This window comes from Ursus maritimus, unplaced genomic scaffold, assembly GCF_017311325.1.
Source record: "Ursus maritimus isolate PB19 unplaced genomic scaffold, ASM1731132v1 scaffold_32, whole genome shotgun sequence".
In the NCBI taxonomy this organism is placed as follows: domain Eukaryota; kingdom Metazoa; phylum Chordata; class Mammalia; order Carnivora; family Ursidae; genus Ursus; species Ursus maritimus.
This window is the reverse complement of record NW_024425786.1, coordinates 24,454,670-24,478,213: the sequence shown is the minus strand read 5'-3', so window position 1 is coordinate 24,478,213 and position 23,544 is coordinate 24,454,670. Positions and strand designations below refer to the sequence as shown.

General features: G+C 38.1%; 1 protein-coding gene across 13 annotated transcripts in view; it reads right to left on the bottom strand.

The window, feature by feature from the left end:
• Window positions 1-23,544, bottom strand: part of LOC103666431 (S100P binding protein) — a 47,340-nt gene that overhangs the window by 10,991 nt on the left and 12,805 nt on the right. For 3 of the 13 annotated variants that reach the window (XM_008694452.2, XM_008694454.2, XM_040619198.1), the window contains 3 exons: window positions 15,778-16,592; window positions 15,074-15,162; window positions 13,482-13,585 (listed from right to left, as the gene is read on the bottom strand). In XM_008694452.2, the coding sequence (XP_008692674.1) occupies window positions 13,482-13,585; window positions 15,074-15,162; window positions 15,778-16,590 (1,006 nt within the window). In that variant the 5' untranslated portion in view covers window positions 16,591-16,592. Of the gene's footprint in view, window positions 1-10,336; window positions 10,365-13,481; window positions 13,586-15,073; window positions 15,163-15,777; window positions 16,593-17,345; window positions 17,459-18,427; window positions 18,464-23,035; window positions 23,104-23,357; window positions 23,497-23,544 lie in introns of those variants that run through there. The other 10 variants (XR_005831539.1, XM_008694456.2, XM_040619202.1 and 7 more) reach the window with 10 other exon arrangements.

Here is a 23,544-nt window from a genome sequence, read left to right as displayed (position 1 = left end):
TGCCACTCTTGATCTCTGGGTCATGAGTTCAAGCCCCATGTTGCATGTAGAGATTACTTTTTTTTTAAAAAGTTATTTTTAATAACATTATTATGTTAACGTGCAATGAGTTTATTTTTAAATATATTAATAAATATTTAAGTAATTTTTCAGCTCTAACTTCTAATATGATTGAGTATAGATAGATGTAACCCTCATAAACAAAAACTTTGGGGTCCTGAATTTATAAGAGTGTAAATGGGTTCTGAGACCAAAAGCTTTTGAGAACTACTACCCTAGAACAACCACTAAAAATAAAGCAGAGGTACAGGTAATAAATCAAGCATGGAGATAAAATGCAATACCAAACAATACTTAAAAAAAAAAAAAGGCCAGGAAAAGATGAAAGAAGACACAAAGAACAGATAAACAAATAGAAAACAAGTAATAAGAAGGTAGATTTAAAATCAGCCATGCTGACTGAACTAACACTCAAATTAAAAGAGTGAGACTGGAAAACTGGAAAAAAGAAAAGCTGGACTCAATTATATAGTGTCTACAAGACATCCGCTTTATTTTATTTTTTTGAGAGAGGGAGGTGGGAGGGGCAAAGGGAGAGAAAGAGGGAGAGAAAATTTTAAGCAGGCTCCACACCCAGCACCTGAGCCCCAGGAGAAATGCCATCTCACAACCCTGAGATCATGACCTCAGCTGAAATCAAGGGTCACACACTTAACCAACTGGGCCGCCCAGGTGCCCCAAGATGCCCACTTTAGAACACAAAGATATGGATAGATTAAAAGTGACAAGATTTTAAAAATTGTATCATGCACAGACTAGTGTGCATGGCTACATAAATACAAAATGGAATGGCTATATAAATATGAAACAAAGTAGACTTCCAAAGAGAATATTACTAAGAATGTAAATACTGAATGTTACTAAGAGTAAAAAAAAGTTCATAATGATAAAAGGGGTCAATTTATCAAGCAGATATGACATCCCTAAAAGCGTATGCATCCAATAGCAGAGTTTCAAAATACAAGCGGCAAAAAGTGACAGAAGTGAAAGGAGAAACAGGAAAATCCACAATTAGAGTTGGAGCTATGAACACTCCTCTTTTAGTCAGAAGATCTGTAAGGATATAGAATTGAACACCACCAGCAACCTACAAAACCTCACTGAAATGTATAGAACACTCCACCAACATCAGAATATACACTTTCAAGTGCACATGGAACATTCACCAAACAGACCATATGCTGGTCTATAAAAATAAGTCTCAGTATATTTAAAAGAATTGAACTCATACTGAGAAGATTCTCTGACCACAATAGAATTAAGCTAGAGATAAGAAGATAGATGAAAACTCCCAAATATTTGGAAATTAAGTAACATACCTTTTTTTAAAATAAAATTATTTATTTATTTGACAGAGAGAGAGAGATAGCGAGAGAGAGAGAGCACAAGCAGGGGGAGCATCAGGCAGAGGGAGAGGGAGAAGCAGGCTCCCCGCTGAGCAGAGTGCCTGACGCAGGGCTCGATCCCAGGACTCTGGGGATCATGACCTGAGCTGAGGGCAGATGCTTAACCAACTGAGTCACCCAGGCACCCCTAAGTAACACACTTCTAAATAACACTTCTAAATAAATAAAGAAGTAATCATAAGGGAAATAGAAATTGCTTTGAGCCAAATGAAAATGAAAATATATCAAAATCTGTGGGATAGCACTAATCAGCACTTAAAGGAAAACCCATGGCTTCAAATGCTTACGGAAGGTGCGCCTGGGTGGCTCAGTCGGTTAAGCATCTGCCTTTGGTTCAGGTCATGATGAGCCCTGCATGGGGGCGGGGGGGAGTCCCCCAATTGAGCAGGGAGTCTGCTTCTTCTGCCCCCCCATGCTCGCTCGCTCTCTCACTCTCTCTCTCAAAATAAAATCTTAAAAAATATGATTACAGAAAATAGAAAGATCTCAGATCAGTGATCTAAACTTCCACATTACAAAGCTAGAAGAGCAAATTAAACCCAAAGTAGAAGAAAAGCAATAACAAAGTGGAGAAAAAAATAAGAATGTAACAGCCAAAAACAATATAGAAATATGAAACTAGAAATTTGCTTTGGGAGCAAAAAACCAGTAAAATTGATAAACCTTTAACTAGATTTTCCAAGAAAAAAAGACAAATTACCAATATAAGAAATGAAAAAGTGACCATCACTACAGATCCTACAGTAATTAAAGGCATAACAAAGGAACATTATGAATAATTTTATGCCAATAAAATAATTAACTTAGATAAAATGGGCAAATTCCTTTTAAGACACAAATTACTGAAATGGGCTCAAAGATAAAGAAATTCTGAAAAAAACCTCCAGGGTTAGATAGCTTCACTGATAAATTCTAGCAAACATTTAAAGGAAGAAATAATACCAGTCCTACATAAACTGAAACAACACTTCCCTACTCATTTTATGAAGCCAGTACTACACCATGATACTTAGAGGACAATACAAGAAAAACTAAAAACCAAAACTCCTTATAAACAAGACATAAAAACTCCTAAAAATATTAGCAAACTTAATTAAGGATAATTCATTAAGGCCAGTGAGTTTATCTGAAGAATGCAAGTTAGCCTAAGAGTCAAAAATCAATAAATGTAACACACCACATTACAGAGTAAGTCGAAATACCATATGACCTTCTAAATAAATGCAGAACATTCAATTGACAAAATTCACCACTCATTCATGATAAAAAACTCTCACCAAACTAAAAACAGGAGGGGAACTTCCTCAACCCAAACACCAACAGAAGGGGAACTTCTTCAAACCTGATAAAGGGTATCTCTGATAAAACTACAGCTAATATCATACTTAATGTACTAGAGGTGGTAGCCAGTGCAGCAAGGCAAGAAAAAGAAACAAAAGGCCTAAAGATTGGAAAGGGAGAAATAAACTGTCCTTATTTGGAGATATTATCATGTTAACACAGAAAATTCTAAAGGATTTATTAAAACATTACTAAAAGTATCAAAACCACAATGAGATACCACCTCACACCAGTCAGAATGTCTAGTATCAAAACAACAAAGAAATAACAAGTATTGGTGAGGATGTGGAGAAAAGGGAACCTTTGTGGACTGTTGCTGGGAATGTAAACTAGTGCAGCCGCGATGGAAAACGGTATTGGAGGTTCCTCAAAAAAAAAAAAAAAAAAAAAAAACAAAAAACAAAAAAAACCTGACATACCATGTGATCCCGAATTCCACTCATGGGTATTTACCCAAAGAAAGTGAAAACACTAATTTGAAAATATATATGCACCCCTATGTTTATTGTAACATTATTTATAATAGCCAAGATATGGAAGCAACCTAACTGTCTATAATAGATGAATGGATAAAGAAGATGTGATACACACACATACCCACACCCACACCCACTAGGATATTAGTCAACCATAAAAAAGAATGAGTTCTTATCATTTGCAACAACATGGATGGGTCTAGGTGGTATAACACTAAGCGAAATAAGTCAGAGGAAAAATATCATGAGTTCACTTATATGTGGAATCTAAAAAAACAAATGAACAAAAAAGGCTCAAACAGACTCTTAAACACAGAGAACAAACCGGTAGTTGCCAGCAGAAAGGTGGGTGGGGGAATGGGTGAAATAGATAAACGAAATTAAGAGGTACAAACTTCCAGTTATAAAATAAATAAGTCATGGAGATGAAAAGTACAGCATACAGAATATTGTCAATAATATTTTAATAATATTGTATGGTGACAGATGGTGGTGACCGTTCATTAAATTATAAAAAAGCACTGAGATACTGATGAATGAATTTAACAAAATATGCGCAAGATCTGTACAATAAAAACTACAAGATGTTACTGACAGAAATTAATGAGGCCATAAATAAATGGAGAAATATATCCTGTTCACAGATTAGAAGGCTCAGTATTGTTATGATGTCAGTTCTCCCCAAACTGATCTATTACAGATTCAACACAATCCCAATGAAATACCCAACAGGTATTTTTGAACAAACTGACAAGCTGATGTTAATTTTTTTTAAAAATTATAGAAATCCAAATAATTTCAAGACTTGCTATACAGTTATAGTGATCAAGACAGTATAAAATTGGCATAAGAATAGACACGTATATCAATGGAACAGAATAGAGAATTCAGAAACCCATAGAAAGGATAATTTTTTCAACAAATGGTGCTAGAGTAACTAGATATGCATACGTAAGAAAGAACCTAAGCCTCTGCAATAGAAAACTCACAATGAATAGTATGATCACTTTGGGAAAATTACACAAACACTATATGACTCAGCAATTCCACTCTTCTTTTTTTTTTTTTAAAAGATTTTATTTATTTGACAGAGAGAGAGAGACAGCCAGCGAGAGAGGGACCACAAGCAGGGGGAGTGGGAGAGGAAGAAGCAGGCTCATAGCGGAGGAGCCTGATGTGGGGCTCGATCCCATAACGCCAGGATCACGCCCTGAGCTGAAGGCAGACGCTTAACCGCTATGCCACCCAGGCGCCCCAGCAATTCCACTCTTCTAATTATTTACCTTAGAGAAATGAAAACACACATCCATACAAAAACCCATATATGAATGTTCATAAATGCTTTATTCATAACAGCCAAAGACTAGAAGCACAAATGTCTTTCAAAAAGTGACTAAACTATAGTATATTAATATAAGGAAAAATTCAGCAGTAAACTACAGAACTACTGATACACATAACAACATGGATAAATATGTAAAAATTATTCCAAGTAAATGAAGCCAAACACAAAAGGACACATATTGCATGATTCCATTTATATGAAACTCTAGAAAAGACAAATCTAATTATAGTGACCAAAAAGAAATCATGCTTTCCCAGTGCAGGAGCCGGGCAGGGACAGAATGACTAATATGGAACACAAGGGAAATTTGGGGGATAGCCGGAATGTTCTATCAATCCTGATTGTTGTGATGATTTCATGTGCATAAATTTGTCAAAGCTCAGCAAAATGTACCCTTAAAATGGGTACATTTTATTGCATGTAAAGTATACCTCAGTAAAGCTGATTTTCAAAAAAAGGTCAAGGCATACATCCAGAGAAACAGAGATTGACTGCATGAATTTACCTTCTCTTACTCCTAACGTCCCTTACTAAATTACAAAAGAAAGATCTCAAAATAAATGGTCTCAGCAACCATCTAAAGAAACTAGAAAAAAAGCAAATGAAACTTGAAGTAAGCAGAGAAAAGGACATAATAAATATCAGAATGGAAATCAATGAAATAGAAAATAGAAAATAGAGAAAAATCAGTAAAACAAAAGCCGCGTTCTTTTTTAAGAAAGTATTACATCATAGTGTTCATAAACTTTTAGCCACACTGATTAGAAGAAAGAGAACACAAATTACCGATACCAAGAATGGGAAAGATGACATCACTACAGAATACTATATAAAATGCAGGGTGCCTGGGTGGCTCAGTCCGTTAATCATCTGACTCTTGATTTCAGCTGAAGTCATGATCTTGGGGTCATGAGATTGAGCCTCCCCGACCCTGTCGGGCTCTGTGCTCAGAGCAGAGTCTACTGGGATTCTCTCCTCCCTTTCCCCCCTCCTGGCTTGCATGCTGGTTCTCTCTAAATAAATAAATAAAAATCTTTAAAGTAAACAAACAAATGTAAATAAATAAAAGGCTAATAAGGAAATGTTATTAACTTCATGCTAATAAATTTAACAACTTAGATGAAATGGTCAAATTCCTTGAAAGACTACCAAAGCTTACCCAAAAAGAGATACCAATTCTATACATATACAAACTCTTCCAGAAAATTTGAAGGGGTAGAAATACTTCTCGATTCATCCTGTGAGGCCAACATTACTCTGATACCAAGACCAGATCAAGAAATTACAAGTATAGACCAATATCCCTTATTAAGGCAGATGCAAAAATGCATAATAAAATTTTAGCAAATCAACTCAATGCTATTACTTTACAAGGATAATACTTTAAGACCAAGTGCAGAATGCATTAAGATCAGAAACGCCAGACTGGCTTAACACTGGAAAATCAAATAATATAATTCTCTAATTAATGGACTTTAAAAAACACAGTAACACTGTATGATCATCTCAACAGATGCAGAAAGTATTTGACAAAATCCAACATCCATTTCCAATGAAACTCTCAGCAAGTTTTAAGTAGGAGAGAACATTGTAAAGTTGATAAAAGGTATCTAGGAGATGCAGCTAACATAATAGTTAACATAGTAGTGAAAGACTAAATGCTTTCCTCCTAAGATCAGGAACAAGTTACTTGTATTACTTGTATTAAACATTGTACTGGAGGTTCAAGCCAGTGCAATATGGCAAAAAGTAAATAAAAGGTATCCAAATTGGAAAGGAACAAGTAAAAATGTGTTTATTTGCTGATGACATGATCATAGATACAGAAACTGATGTGATCTACAAAAAAGGTACCAAAACTAACAAGTGAATTTATGAGCAAGGCTGCAGAATATAAGGGCAATGTACAAAAATCACCTGAATTTCTACATACTGGCAACGAACAATCCTTTTTAAGGATGGGAGCATTTGGAATTCATACCCTGCTGGTGAGAATATAAAATAGTACAACCACTTTGGAAAAGTTTGGTGGTTTGGGTTTTTTTTTTTCTTAAAGATTTATTTATTTGAGAAAGAAAGAGAGCCTGCATGAGTGGGGGGAGGGGCGGAGGGAGACAATCTCAAGCACTCCCCACTGAGCACGGAGCCCAACGCAGGACTCAATCTCACAATCCTGAGATCGTGACCTGAGCTGAAATCAAGAGTTGGAGGTTTAACTGATTTAGCCACCTGGGCGCCCCAGAGTTTGGTAATTTCTTAAAAAATTAAACATACATCTACCATATGTCCCAGTCATTTTACCCCCGGATTTTTACTCAAGAAAAATGAAAGCATATCCATACAAAGATTTGTACGTGAATATTCTTAACAGCTTTATTTGTAATAGCCAAAATTTGGAAACAACCCAAATGCCTATCAATAGATGAATGGGTAAACAAATTGTGGTATATTTCTATAATGGAATACCACTCAGCAACAAAAAGGAGTAAACTATCTACAAAATGAATTTCAAAATAATTATGTTTTGAGAAAGAAGCTACTATATATACTGTATGATTCCATTTACATAAAGTTCTAGAAATTACAAACTATAGTGACAGCAGATCAGTGGTTGCCTGGGAATTGAAGGGGGCAAGGAAAGGCAGAAAGGAGGAATTACAAAGAGGCAGAAAGAAACTTTGTGGTGTGGTATATTTATCTTAATTGCAGTGAGTTTCATGGGTGCATAGAAATGTCAAAACTCAACAAGTTGCATATGTTAACTTTGTGCAGCTTACTGTATTTGAATTATTACTCAAAAAAGAAGAAAATCGGGGCACCTAGGTGGCTCAGTTGATTAAGCTACTGCGTTCGACTCAGGTCATGATCTCACTGTCCTGGGATCGAGTCCCGCATAAGGTTCCCTGCTCAGCATGGAGCCTATTCTCCCTCCTACTCTTGTGAGCTCTCTCCACCCCCCCAAATAAATAAATAAATAAAATCTTTTTTAAAAAGAGAGAGAGAGAGAAAATCTTGAGATAAGCAATTAGTTCACAAAATAAGAACAACATAATATGCAAAGGGAACAAAACAGGAAAAAAACTCTTAGAAATGTGAATATGAAAGTAAAGAAGTCAATAAGAAGAAAATGTCCCAGCCAGTGGAATAATTTGCATAAAATAATGGATAAAGAGAAGACTAGGAACTTCCAGGGAGAAAAAGACAGGTTACATTAAAAGGAATAAAAATTAAATTAATAACAGACTTGTTTAACAAGAACATTAGATGTATGCCTTCAAAATTCTGAGGAAAAATGAGTTTGAATTTAGAATTCTATACCAAACTACCAACCAAGTACGAAGATAAAGGTGTTTTCAGATATGGAAGGGCCACCCAAATTTATCTATCACACTTTCTTAGAAATTCTCAAAGAGTGTGCTCCATTAAAACAGATCAAGAGGAAGAAAGGGGGATCCAGGAGGGCAGCAAAGGGAGACATGAGGATGACAGCTCTGCAGCAAGGCTAGAGAACAAGCAGTACAGATCGGAGCAGAACACAAGGCTCTAGGAAGGTCTCCAGAAAAAATCTGTAAAGGAATTGATAGATTACTGGGTATGTCTGACCATTTGTGGGGGGGGGGGGCATGACACAGACACACAGACAACATAGATAAGGATATAAGATGCATTTGTAAAGAAAAAATTAAGAATAAATTAATTCGTAGTTTAAAAAATAAGTGAAGTAATTAACCACTCCAGAAAAACGAATGATTCAAGAAAATGAAACCACAGGATACTATCTGACTTCGCAGTGAGTGATATTTACTTGGCTGTAATACCAACATTATGGATATAACAACCACTTAGGGCAGCTATTACCAGAAAACAGAAAATAACAAGTGTTGGTGGGGATGTAGAGAAACTGGAATCCTTGTAGACTATCAGTGGGATTGTAAAATAGTACAACCACTGTGTCAAACAGTAAAGAGGTTCCTCAAAAAATTCAAAGTAGAACTACGATACTTCTGGGTACATAGCCAAAAGACCTGAAAACAGGGTCTTGAGGAGATAGATATCTCTAGCAGGTGCGCACCCACATTCACAGGAGTATCATTCACAACAGCCAAGAGGTGGAAGCAACTCAAATGTCCACTGAAGGATAAATGGATAAACAAACTGGTATATACATATAATGGGATATTACTCAGCCATAAAAAGGAACGAAATTCTGGCACATGCTACAACACAGATGAACCTTGAGGACATTATGCTAAATGAAATAAGCCCATCACAAAAAGAAAAGTACTGTTTGATTCCACTTAGTTGAGGTATCTAAAAAAGGCAGATTCATAGAAACAGAAAGTAGCATGGTGGTTACCAGGGATTACTGGGAAGGGAAAAAGGCTAGTTGTTTTTTAATGGTATGCATAGAGTGTGAGATTTGCAAGTTAATGTGAATAAACTTAACATGACTGAACTGCACACTTAAAAATGGTTTAATTGGTGAATTTTATGTTATTTTGCTACCACAATTAAGAAAAAAAAAGATTAATGGGATCACAGCAGTAGACAAAGGAGCCCACCCGAAGGAAGGAGTTCTCATTGGTCAAACTGGAGACAAAAAGACCATCAAAAAAAGTAATGACTATTATCAACTATAACACATTAATTTTTAAAAATCTATGAGGTAATAGTGATACTAAAAAAATCTTCATAGAAGAATGGTAGGTAATCATTGTAAAAGAAATTATATATTTAGAAAATGACCACTTTCTATACAACTCTCTGTATAGTAGCTGATTTAGGTAAGAGTCATCAGTGAATGATCAAATAAGTAACAACTGCTGGGGAACAGGATATTCAAATGATACTGAAGCAACACCCCACAGATGACTTACTAATTACAAAGCGGAAAATGTGCCTTACAATGGAGATGGGGCAGTTAACACTTTATTTTTTTAAAAGATTTTATTTATTTATTTGACAGAATGAGCAAGCGAGAGAACACAAGCAGGGGGAGTGGCAGGCAGAGGAAGAGGGAGAAGCAGGGAGCTGGACGCAGCGCTAGATCCCGGGACCCTAGGGTCATGACTTGAGCCAAAGATAGATGCTTAACTGACTGAGCCACCCAGGCGCTCCGTGGCAGTTAACAGTTTAACAAAATAATCAAACAGCATCACTACTTGAACACCCTGTCATTACGTGGCCCCCTAATCTGATACAGGATGAATACACAACAGTACCTAGGAATTATACCAGCCAAAAATGCTTTCTCTGAGTCTAATCCCTCCTCTAGATGCAAATTCCAGTTTATAGGAAATACAGGGGGATAGAGGAACAAGTTAAAGGACACCACAGGGAAACAATCAGACACAAATCAGAATGTGAGACAATCTACAAAACAAGTGACCTAGATTAAGAGAGAGTAAGGAGACAATAATTAAACACGTGAACCTTGATTAGATCCTGTTTGAACAATTTACAAGAAAACATTTTTGGGACAACTGGGGAAACTGGAATATAAATTAGATATTAGATGATTTTTAAAAATTACAATTAAATATGTATTTCCAAAAAACATAAAAAATATTTAACCTCACTAATTATTAAAACAAAATATGTTAAAATTTACCTATCAAGTTGGTGACAATAAAAATTAATACAATTTTGGGGGGCAGGACAATCTGGTAACATGTAACAGAGGTTTTTAAAATATTTATATACTTTACCCAGCAATTCCACTTCTAGGTATTCATCCTATAGAAATAAGAGTTGTACATAAATATTTATTGACCAGAATGTTCACTGCAGCATTACTAATGAAAATGGGCACAACCTAATTATCCAAGATGGAATAATAAATTATATAATACTTTGTAATCATTAAAAATCTTTTGAGATATTTAACATGAAAAGGTCCTTAGAATACATTAAGTATTTGGAAGGTAATAATTATTTTTTGTGATCCCAGGGGGCAGAACTAGAAACTAGCACTGGAAACTACAGGGAAGCAGAGTTTGGCTCAATGTAAAGAATAACTTTTCTAAGAATTAGAATTTTTTATGCAACGAATGGCCTGCTTCATGATTTAATGAGTTTTGTATTATTAGAATTCTAAGCAAAGGCTGAATGGTCATTTGGCAAAGATATATAGAACAGATTTATATGTTAGGAGATTAAAGAGAAGATCTTAATGATCCTTTTCTACTCTAAGAACTTCTAATTCCATATAAAGTTTTCCATGAGCTGGAATGTCAGCAGACTCGTGTGCCATTAAACTAAAAAGAGATCATACTAGAATAATGAAGTTGAAGGATGATTTACATTATCATATTCTGTACCAATAGCATACGATTAACCCAAAGGAGAGGATTCAAACTGAATTGGCAGGAACTACATTTGAATCTACTAATTTTAATTTCTCTGTATCTAATAAAGAACTTGAACTTTTCCAAGGTAACACAGCACTACACGTATCAAAAAGGACAGGAGGCACTATATGCTTCCTCTGTTTGCTTCTGGCTGCTCTTTACTTCATATATAAATAGAGGAGCAAGGAAATATGCCCCCTCACTCTCCTCTGCAATTTAGTATATAAGCTTTAAACTCTGGATGCACGAATAGCGGGCAGTGGGAAGGAACACAAGAACATGGTATCACACTGGGTTCCCAGAAAGCAGAAGCAAGCGCTGGAGGCCTGTGAAATTTTTAGAATAACTGGTGACATTGACAATTCTTAGATGTCAAAAAGGAATCCCCTAAAAGATGCACTTTAAAAAAAAATAAACTTCTTACTATGGATATTTTTTCAAATACACACAAAGTAGAAACTAACATAATGAACCGACACATTACTATCACTCAGCTTCATTCACCAACACTTTGTTAAAGCTGTTTCCTCTAATTTTCCAGGGTTTTGGCTTTTTTTCTTCAAGATTTGAAAACAAACACCTGACATCATACTATTCTACCTATAAAAACTTCAGTTTGAAAGGATACCCTTTCTTACGAATAATATCAAGTATTCAATAAATGTTGGTGGCTATGGCTAGGTACTGTTCTATGCTTTACATTTGTACTTAAATTTTCATATATGCTAAACCTCATTATTAAACCCATTTTGCAAATGAGAAAACTGAGTTTTTATTGGCTCAAGGTCACACAGCCAGTAAGCAGTGGACCTAGGGTACGAAACCAGAGGTTATCTCTAGACTACACTTTACTTTCCCAACTACTGAAGTATGCCGTCTTTCCTCTATATGCATTATTCTAGTTGTTCCTCGTGGCGTATAGATTGTGGTAAAGTGGGAGAGGGACTGCTGAATGGGAAAGAGACTGGAAAAGATGCTACAAACATGAGCAGCTGCTCACTGCTTTTCTTGCGAAATTTGCTTTTCTAAATGCCCCAAATGAGAAAGGAAAATATAATTGGATATCATCAGTCTGAATTGCATAGGACATAAAAGAAAGTCACTTCACAGAGGAAAAAGCAATGTTCAGGTCTCTTCCACAGAGGTTAAATATATACAAACTTCTTTTAATCTACCCCTCCAATCAATGACCCAGTTGAAGGGGGTCCAGGCAAGTGGGAGAGGACTGTCTCTAGTTCCACCAGACCTTTAAAATAGTTCAAACAAAGACAGCTCACAAACAGAGGGCTGAGCAATCAGTACAAGTAGCACTTGAATGCTTAATGAAATCTTTGACTAAAAAATAAAAGGACCTGGAATAAAAAATTCTGGCCAATGGATTTCTAAAACTACTAAATAATTAAAGATTCGTAAAAAAAGGGGAGTCTCCTCTTTAGCCAAAAGCTCCCCTAAAACTCTTCCTAGTGATTTATGACAGATCTTCGAGTAACAGAATTATCTTTCCCATGGAGCCTAACTAGGGCATCTTCTTCCCCATCTTCCACTTTTCCCAAACACAAACAGAAGTGCTCCTTCCTTGCTCCTCGTGCACTTTACACATAATTCTATTAGAATTATATCTCTATTGATTAGATATATTCTAATCAATATTGTGGTGTAATTATCTCTTCCTTCTCTGAGCTATCAATTCCTAGAGAGCCAGGACCCTACTTTGGTCCTCCGTACATTTCCAATCCCTAACCTTCAAACCACTGAAAGTAGTTGAGAAAGGTTTGCTAAATGAACAAAGAAGCTGAAGATGACAGAATATGAAGCAATCTTTTTGAGAAGGAATCTTTTTATCAGTACCTCTCTAATCTTAGCACCTTCATTATAGCCCACAGTTCCACTCCCTTTAAGAGTTTTCCCATCAGCTACTAGTCCAGGATGCATAATAACAGAGACAAGAATCTCTCCAGGGCTGGAGAAAGAATCGTCACTTTGGTTTGTAAGAGCTTTTAGTGAACCAGGGAGAACTCAGCTTGAAGAATTTGGACGGTAGTCAAAACCTTTTAAGAGCTTTTATTCAAATATAAAGATGCAGAAAGGTATTTGAAATGCTTGCTTTTTACACTTAAATGCTAAAGGAAATAGGGAAAAGAAATAATTCTATATAAAAAACTAATGATTACTAAGCAGCCCCTGGTCATCCACTTCATTTTTCAAACAAAAAATTCCCTATCTAAAGACTAAGGGTCTGGTTACACACCTCAACCATGGGGGAGGCACTCTTCATATACTGGTATGAGTCTCCTTGGATCCCCCTCTAATACTGGTTAGCCAAACCACTTAGGATCTTATTTGGTTAGGCAATCCCTTCAAGTAAAAATCTTTGGGTAAGAAAGTTACCTCTCTCATCAATTTAAGAAAACTCAAAATAATCTCCCAGTTTAATCTGTACTACACCGGAAAAAAAAGAATCCCATCACATCTTCTCCATGCCATTCTTTGGCTACCATGTTACCTTGGTTAGTGTCCTTCGGGTGTTCTATATGAGCAATGACTTCCTTGAGATAACTTTCCTTCTGCTTTTCTAGATCTGATTGTGAAGACGTCGGAACATTAGTCCTTGAACAAAGCAAACCAGAAGGAGGAAAAACAGTCTATTAGACCCATGTATAGTGCTTTGTAGAGAGAAGTCAAATATTGCTGATCAGTTAGAATAACTAACTTTCAGAGGCAAAATACTCTTTAAGATCCAGTGACAGAAGACAGTATTAGTCACGTAGTATAAAGCTGAAATCAAGTATGGAGGTAAAAAAAAAAAAAGGAAGATGAGAAATAGATACAAACTCCTGTTAACAAGGCATAAGAAAGTAAAGATTCCCTAGTCCCTAGAGAAAGAAAGCACTTGTTCAGTAATTCAAGGTTAATCAGGACATAGCTAACTTGATAGAGCCACAGAAAAACTGTATGAGATAAAGACCAAAAAGAACCAGCTGGATGTGGCAATTATAACACTGGTGACCTTGGCATGAACAATGTCTGGCCCTTGCACTGATAATTGCAGAGTCAGAGTACTTATTGAGACAATAAGTACGTTAACTGTCCCAAGTAGCCTGACTTGGCTCCTTGGTATAATATCCACTGTAACTAAGTCACAAAGTTACCCTCAATTATGCAACAAAACAAAAAACCAAAAAACTGGAGTTAGGGATAGTAGTCAAAAGAGACTTTCGCCTTATTTTTAATATATTAAAATAATTTAAAGCAAGTGGGGTGCCTGGGTGGCTCAGTCAGTTAGGCATCTGCCTTTGGCTTGGGTCATGATCCCAGGGTCCTGGGATGGAGCCCTTCGTTGGGCTCCCTGCTCAGCGGTGAGTCGGCTTCTCCCTCTCCCTCTGCCTGCCGCTCCCCCTGCTTGTGCGCTCGTGCTCTTTCTCTCTCTGTCAAATAAATAAATAAAAGCTTAAAAAATATATAAAAATAAATTTTAAAAATAAAAAAGCGAAAAAATTTAGTATCTGTGTAATCAAAAAAATTTTTTAAATCTCATTGTAAGGAAGCCAATCTGACTCAACCTAAAAAATGGCTTTGCTAACTGAGAAGGCCCATGTAGAGACACTGCCATCTCCTGGCAACAAGAGAATAGATTGAAAAGGTGACCCAAATCTGTAACCTCCACTAGAATTTTTCCCCAAGGACAGTTGCATTCAAGTTGGGAGAGATGACAAAAGGATTTTCTATATAATTGTATTTTAATATTTGTGTTAAAATTATTCTAACCTCCTGTCATATCTGCGACCAGGCTTGCTGATGCACAGGAAAAGAAATCTTACATTTATATAGTGCTTTCACTAATAGGTCTTTTTTACTCCCAAAATAACCTTGTGCGGCAGCAGAGAAAGCATCATTAGCCTCATTTTGTTGACAAATAAACTGAAGTCACATATCATTTGACTTGCCCAAGGTCACAGAGCTACATGTTACCGGTCCCGGAACTTAAACGTATGCTTACACCTGGTGCATAGCTTTACTCCACACTAAGGGGAACTGAGGAGGGGAAGAAAGAAATTGAAGAAAACCAAAGAAACCAGTATATTATCATACTGTTACCTTCTTTTGGCTTGCAGAACAGGAATGACTTTGCCTAGTCTTCTCTCATTGACTTTCAGCTTCCCCGAATCCTTGTTAAGAACATCCTGCTTTCGTTCAGAGCAGAAGGAAAGACAAATATAAGGAAAAAGCTGAAAACACTATTTATGGACATATTTTTAATAAAGGCTACAGAGGCATATTCCCGAACCCTCCTGTGTACCAGGCACTATGACAGATACTTTAAATGAGACTGTGACTGTACTTTTAAGGAAAAGAAAGAAACCCTAAGTGGTATGCCCATTTGATAGACGGAATCAGGCTCAAAACGGTTAGGTAAATTGCCCAAGATTTTTCAGCTCTTCAATGGCTGATCAGGTGCCGTATCTCATGGCAACCAAAGATTGAGACTTAAGCTAAAACCCAAAGAAAGTAAAAATAATAGTAAAAGCATCACTATCTTAATTATTCAATAAGAAGTAATTTAATATTTCATACCAGTTCCTATATATACATTATTTCATTAATCCTTACTATACTGTGAAGTATTATTCAGTACAATTCATAGATAAGTAATAGGAGGAAACAGAGAGGCTAAATAATTTTCCCAAGGGCACAGTTCTAGTTAGGATTCAAATCCCAATTTGTTTGATGAATACAAAGCTCTGCTATACAGCTTCTGAATCAAAATAATTTTTCTCTTTATCTTGAAAAAATATACTTACTTTGTTTGATGAACTGGAAACAACCGGAAACCTCACTTCACAATTTGATTTATGTGATTCATTTTTCCAGGATGACCCCGTGTTAGGAGTCTCTGAGTGGTCCAAGATCTGAGAGACTACAGGTGTAGGTCTCTTACTGTCAGGTATATTTTTATCAGACACAGTTTGTTCAAAGTCATTGTCTGAAGGAGAAGAGAGTGGAGGCACATCCCAAGCAGAATGACTGGGACTGATCCCTTCAGATTCAGTGCAGAGTTTGCTCTCATTTGGGCTAAGACCATCTTTTCTCATTTCTTCCCCAAGGGAGGAGGGTTTTTCGGTATCTTTGGATGAATCGGTCTGGTCCTTATCGAGCACAGCATCACAAACTGTTGGATCAAATGGTGTAACAACTGTTATTTTTATAAGATTCTTTTCTAGTGCAAAGTGTCTGTTTAATGGTTTAGTAGGAGTTGGTCCATGACCAACTGATGTACTTAGGTGAGGTAGTTTTAAGAGGCCAGGGGTGTCAGCTACTGGTCCCAAGCTGTACAATGAATTTTTCTCTTGGGAAGTGTCAAATAGAATTTGACTCCCTTTCCCTCCCTTCTCAACACGCCTACTGTCATCTTTAAGGTCATCATCCTTCAAGAGCTCCTGAATATCTTCCTCTGTGAAACTGAAATGGCCATCATCCTCTTCTCCCTCAGACAGATCCAGTAAGGAGTCATCCAATCCATCTTCATCCAAGGAACCCCAAGAAAATGGGGCATTGTCTTTAGGCAAGAGAGAAGTTCCAGAAGACCGTTCAGAGGGCACTAGTGAGCACGTCATATCTGGAAAAATAAGAGGCAATTTCCCTGAGGAACAGGAATTACCCCTATATCAACTTCTTTTCTGTTCTATAGTGGTGGTGTCCTGATATTTCGAATTCTTTGCACTGTGACTTATAACATTAGAAATAATTTTAAGATATTTAACCTTACCAGAATCATGGAAATACACATTACAACAGTGACATACTTTTTTTGTATGAAATTTCGAAATTCTGAATTTTGAAAATTTCTGACATAATTTTCTAGTGAAAATTAAGATGCCATAATATCTAAGTTGATAAGGATATAGGAAACAAGCATCCTCACACACTACCAGTATAAGAGTGTAAGTCAGCACAATATTTTGTAGAGAGTAATTTGCAATACCATTTGACCCCAGAATTTCAATTCTGTGAATTTCTCCTGCAGCAGCACCTATACAAATGCACATGGATACATTTATAAGGATGTTCAAAGCAGCATTATTCAAAATAGCCAAATATTGGAGACAACCTAAACGTGCATCACCAGAACTGCTCAGTGAAATCATGGTACATTCATTCTATGGAATACTTTACAACTATTTAAAAACATAAGGAAGTGGATCAGTATATACTATCATGGAATGATAGCCACAACATACAAATAAAGCAAGTACGTATTATGTGAAATGTTTGGATGCTCACAGTTTATACTTCAAAAAAACCCAAATGTATAACTTCTGAAATTAAAAAAAAAAAACAACTTTAAGATGATAAGAATTGTCTTCCATACTGTGTGGAGCTGCTGGTGTGATCTCTTTGCCACGAGACCAAATGGAAAAAGGTTTCAGCTCCCGCTAGCTGTTCCTTTCAGGAGACTTGTCAAAATGATTGACTCCCACCTTCCTGCAGGCACAAAGAAAATTAGAGGATCTTCTCATCACTTTCAACTCTGCTAATTACAAAGTCAAGTGTATTATGCTTTAAGGTGCTCCACCTATTAATTTTGATCTTGATTTTTTTTTAAATACCGGAAAGTTGGATTCTGAGTCAAGAACATCAAAGAAAAACCTTTAGAGGAAAAATTATGCAACTAAGGAACTAGTTTTGTTCCTCCCAACAATTTTGTACTTTCTTAAGAATATCATTTGCTCCAGTAAGATGAATACTGGCTTGAGAGTACTGAGACCTTGCTTGTAGTCCTGGTTCTGTCACTAACCAGCTGTAATAATTTGGATAAGGCACTTAACCATTTGGACTTGTTTCCTCATTTATAAAATGGGGACGGAATGGAGAAGGGGTATGAGGCAATGTCTAAGATTCCACCAAGATCTATAAGTTAATCATGATCACACATGCCAAAGTCTCATTTTCAATTTATATATAAATGCAAAGAACAGGTCCAGAAAATATAAACACAAAACTGATGACTGTTATAACCTATAAGCAAACCGAGAGACGTCAAGGGCAGACTTCAGTGTCATTCCACTTTTCTACTTGAATATTTGTATATTACTTATATAATTAAAACCTAGCTTTTAAACAGTCAGTGATGGACCTAATCTATTTTCTAGATAAGGTGATAAAAACGTATATTTCACAGATCATGTCAACATCTGAGAAGCTGTAAGAAATGCTTAAAGACTGAACTTAATAATTTGGAAAATTCCTTATTAGCCTTCTAACTGTGAATTTCCCCCCCACCCCACTTTCCTTCCACATCTTGAATTTTAGCTTTAGTTCATGCATTCTTTCAGAAAATATTTTCTGAGCTACTATCATCACAAAGCACTGAGAAAGGTAACATGTTTCTATATGACTTGCTAAAAAATAAACATATGGTTTCCATCCCTAAAGAATGTATAATTCGGGCACCTGCGTGGCTCAGTCAGTTAAGTGTCCAACTCTTGATTTTGGCTCAGGTCTTGATCTCACGGTTGTGAGTTTGAGCCCCACATCGGACTCCACGCTGGGCGTGGAACCTGCTTTAAAAAAAAAATGTGTAATCCTCCTAGGGAGATAAATTGAAAGTTATGCACCAATATGAGAAAATATAAAATGGTATGGACAATAAAGTACTAGAAAAAGAGAAGGAAAGGAGAGGATTACAGAATTTAGAGTTAGAATGGGTTTACATAATGTACAACATGGTGACTATAGTTAACAATACTGTATTTTATATTTGTTGCTAAGAGAGTAGGTTTTAAAAGTTCTCATCACGAGAAAAAAATTGTAACTGTGAGGTGATACATGTTAACTATTCTTATTGTGGTAATCATTTAGTAATATGTACATTTATCATTACATCATATGCCTTAAACTAATACGCTATATCAATTGTATCTCAGTAAAACGGGGGGGGGGAATAAAATTTTTTAAAAAGAAGAAGCTTAGTTAAATTTACTCATAAATGATGTGACAGCAAGAAATATTAAGTACCAATTATAAGCCAGGCACTGTGAAACACATTTTAAAACTTCTAATTTAACTTTTCAACATAACTCTGTAACATAGACCCTGCCAAAGAAACTATGCTTTCTGTTTTATTTAAACTTAGGGCTGCTAAGACTTTTTATCTTATTTTACCAATATTCCAGCATTGTTATGAGAAAGTTCCAGGCACTGCAGGCATTGAAGCAGTGAGGAGAAAAGTAATTTTCTATGAAGAGAAAAGTAATTTTCTCTGCCGAGTGATTGGGTTATTTTATATTGTTTCTTTAGGCTGCAGTAAGAAAAAGTTTACTTAAAGTTTGTAGATGTCAAGCACAAGTATCACAGGAACTGAGGGTAAGCAGCTATATTTCTGAGATGCCCTTTCTCAGCCACTATCTCCACTCTCACTCAAACTCCTTCCAAAAGGTCTAGTACAAGCAGCTGGCATGACCAACTGAAGAGTTCAATAAATGTTCACTCTTGGGAACTAACGTGAGAGGCATTAAGTAACTTAACCAAGCACACAGACCTAATAATGCTAGGACAAGGATCTAAACGCAGGTCTAATTCCAAAGGTAATGTCTCTTCTGCTACCTGTCATAGATTTGCCCAGGGTGGGTCAACAAATGGCGGAGACTTCCTAATTTCAGCACACTCTCTAATATACTATGAAAGATAAACATACTGAAGAGGGCTTTTGATCCCTTGGCAAAAATAATTTAAACCACTTTATTACACACAGGCTTCCCTTGACTTCCCAGGTAGAATAGAACATGAGAAATACCCCTGAATGCGGCCAAATCTCACTGGAAGAAAAACATCATTACTTGGAAGCTTGACTGTGCACACACAGGACCAATATCCTTCACAACAACTGAAAGCATCAATCCCTATGCCACATGACATCCACAGACACAGAGCTGGCTCTTCTGAGCTTCTTTCAGAGAATTTTCCAGGGTGTTTGGGAGCAAAAGCATGCAAAATAATATATATATATATATATACACACACACACACACACACACACACACATATACACACACACATAAGTACATGTATATGTATGTATATATGTGTGTTATATATGTGTGTACATGTATGTATATACACACATGTATATATGTGTATATACACGTACATATATATAATTTTAACTTGCACAAGTCATTCCCTCTACAATTTTATTTCATTTTAAAAAATGCTTTTTATTGGGGCGCCTGGGTGGCACAGCGGTTAAGCGTCTGCCTTCGGCTCAGGGCGTGATCCCGGTGTTCTGGGATCGAGCCCCACATCAGGCTCCTCCGCTATGAGCCTGCTTCTTCCTCTCCCACTCCCCCTGCTTGTGTTCCCTCTCTCACTGGCTGTCTCTATCTCTGTCGAATAAATAAATAAAATCTTTAAAAAAAAATGCTTTTTATTACACATAACTTACAACATACACAAAAATAACAACAGTATAACAAAACCTCACATACCCACCAAAGCCCCAACAACCACCAACCCAAAGCAAATGTTATCCCATCCACTCCCCCACTTTACCAGATTACTTTGTTGTTTTGTTTTTAAAGATTTTATTTATTTATTTTGACACAGAAAGAGATCCCCCCCCTCTGAGTCCTCGGATTCAGCCTGCCTACATCGATAAAGCTGGATGCCATGTATAATGACATCATTGTTACTTCCTATAAATTTTATATGCTTAAAATATTTAATAATAAAAATATATATATGTTTAAAGATTTTATTTATTTATTCGACAGAGACAGAGACAGCCAGCGAGAGAGAGAACACAGCAGGGGGAGTGGGAGAGGAAGAAGCAGGCTCATAGCGGAGGAGCCTGATGTGGGGCTCGATCCCATAACGCCGGGATCACGCCCTGAGCCGAAGGCAGACGCTTAACCGCTGTGCCACTCAGGCGCCCCAATAATAAAAATATTTTTAAATTAAGAAGTCAGTAGAGAAAGACAATGACTACATTCTGTAGTTTCAAATGTCCTCTCCTACACAACAGAGACCATCACAGTAGCTACCTCATAGTGTTGTTGCCAGAATTAAATGAGACCATGAACATAATGCACATCGAGTACTACCAACAAGCACAATGGAAAAGCTCAGTAAGTAGTGGCTATAGTTTCTATTTCATCCCATCATCATCACCTCCCTGACTCCTAAGAGTCTTAACAAAGCCTAGGAATGGTAGGAAAGAATGCTAATCTAGTTGAGAACATCCCCTAGGTCCTTGCTTGTTAAGAAATTATCTAGTATACTCAAATCTCTTCTAGTTTAACCGAGCGTTCAACCATATTGCCACTGAATTAATTAAAGACCATGCTGCGTGGACATCTGAAATATCAGGCAAATCCTTCAAATTAATGGTTACTGAAGTATCCTGTATAGAGCGACTGAACTAAAATTCAGAGACCTCACAAGTCACTTAAAGTCTCTGAATCTCAATTCAGATAATACTCATCTGAAAAATGGGGGATACAATTATACGCTATTAACTTCAAACATGAGGATCAAATGAGGGGATGTTTATGAAAGCACTCTAAACCTAAAAACCCTATACTAATTAAAGTTGATATTTAATGAATTTGCAAGAGGGAGGAAATCTCAGATAAAATTAAGGTCTAAAGTGAATGTCCACAAGACAGCCTTAGCACTTCTCTGCCTGCCATTCTACCATTAACTGCCTTTCTTGGCACTTGCTCTGTAAGTTCCACCTAAAATGAGAATCTCTTTAAGGGAAGAATATTCTCCCCATCTCCCAAGTCTATCTCATAATTCCTCTGCTCCCCATCCCTCCTGTGACCCTATTCTGTCCTTCCACGTCTCTCTCACCTGTCCACCCCCTTCTTCACACTTCAGTTTACCACCCCCTCGCTCTGTTCTCTAACCACCTAGCTGCAACCTCAGAAACTGGTTCCCTTGCTATTTTTATCGTACCTAAGAAAACCTATTGCCTTAGAGCACAAAGCCTTATTTTTATTCAGGCCACCAAAATTGCAACACCAGACACAACCCCATATCCCTCTTTCAAGGTTCTAAAACCAAGGCCATTACCAAGCTAGATCTGATAGGTATGGCCAAGGGCAAAGATTATTTCCAAGGGACAGGCCTTTGATTTCCAACCTTCCCCATAGGCAATACGTGTGCAGCACACAGCACAAAAGGCCCTCACTAGGCTTTATCACTCCATAAAATGGGCATAACAATTAAAATCAAAGTGAACTGAAATCATCTGTAACAATTCTGCAACTTCCTTTGAAGTAAATCGAAATACTATAGGACAGAAAAACAACCCAGGGCTGGAAATCTCTGCTTTAGGTTAACATTTCACTAGATATGGATTCCAGGATTCTCATCCCACAGGGGCACAGAAACTAATTATTACTAAGCTGCAGCAACAGGTTTCTTTTTAAAAAGAAAATATTTTTAAGATAATTTAGACAGGATAGCTAAAGCTTGCAGCCTCTAAAAAAACCCACAAGAAATTGGAGATCAGCAGGTAGGCAATTCAATCACTTCTTTCCCCTCTCCGGGGCCCACCCTGCGATGCCAGCTGCCTTCCCTCCCGCCCAGGAAGGAACTGGTGGCACCTCTAGACCCGAGAGCCATGAGGATGGGTGACCCAAGTCCACCCTTCGTAGACTACTGCTTGGGCTGCCCCCTGTTCTTCCCCCAGAAATGCGACGGCCTCAGCACGGCATCGCCCTCGGGGCTGGGCCTTCGCACTGCCCTCCTCCCTCCCCCGAAAACACCGAGAATTCCCGCCTCCCCGCGGAAGGCGGGAGAAGCGCGGGCTGGCTCCCCGCCCCTCCCCCCCGCAAGGGGCCAAACCGACCCCTCAGCAGGCCTGCGCGGTGCACCGCTCACCCGGAGGGTAGCCACCCACACCCACACCCGCACCTCGGTGGGACCGAGGCCCCGCCAGCCGAGGGGTGGGTCATCCTCTCCCTCCCCCACCCGCAAGGCGCGGCGGGAAGATCTTCCCTAGCAACAGCCTCCCCCCCCCCAAGTGGGGCAGAGGCAGCGGCACCCCCAACCCACCTAACACACCCATCCTCCCCCACCCCTACTGGGCTGGGAGACTGACAGAGCTCCCCGCCTCACAGGTGACCCGACGGCCTCCTCTTCCGCAGCAGGGTGAGGGGCATCTACCGCCCGCCGACGTGGAGGTGGAGCGCAGGGACACTCCCCCTCCCGCCGCCATCACCTCAGGAACGACAACCAGCCCTCTCCCAGCAGGGCGAAGGCCTCCAAACCCTTCAACGGGGTGGACGGGCATGTATGGCCCCCTAGAGAAGCAACAGGCGCCCCCATCCCCCTCCCGGCCGGGAACGCAGACCCCCTCATCCCTCCCGCTTTTCACCTCCGGAAGCGGGGCCGAAGCCTGGGCGAACGACTGCGCCTCACTCCGCCCCCTGCGCCATTTTATCGCCCCCTCCCCGACCTCCCCCACCCCGAGGCTGCCGGGCCAGCGCGAGGGGGAGGGCAAACAGACAGTGATTGGCAGGAAACCGCCCCGCCCCTCAGGGGGTTGTGCCCCGCGCAGACGC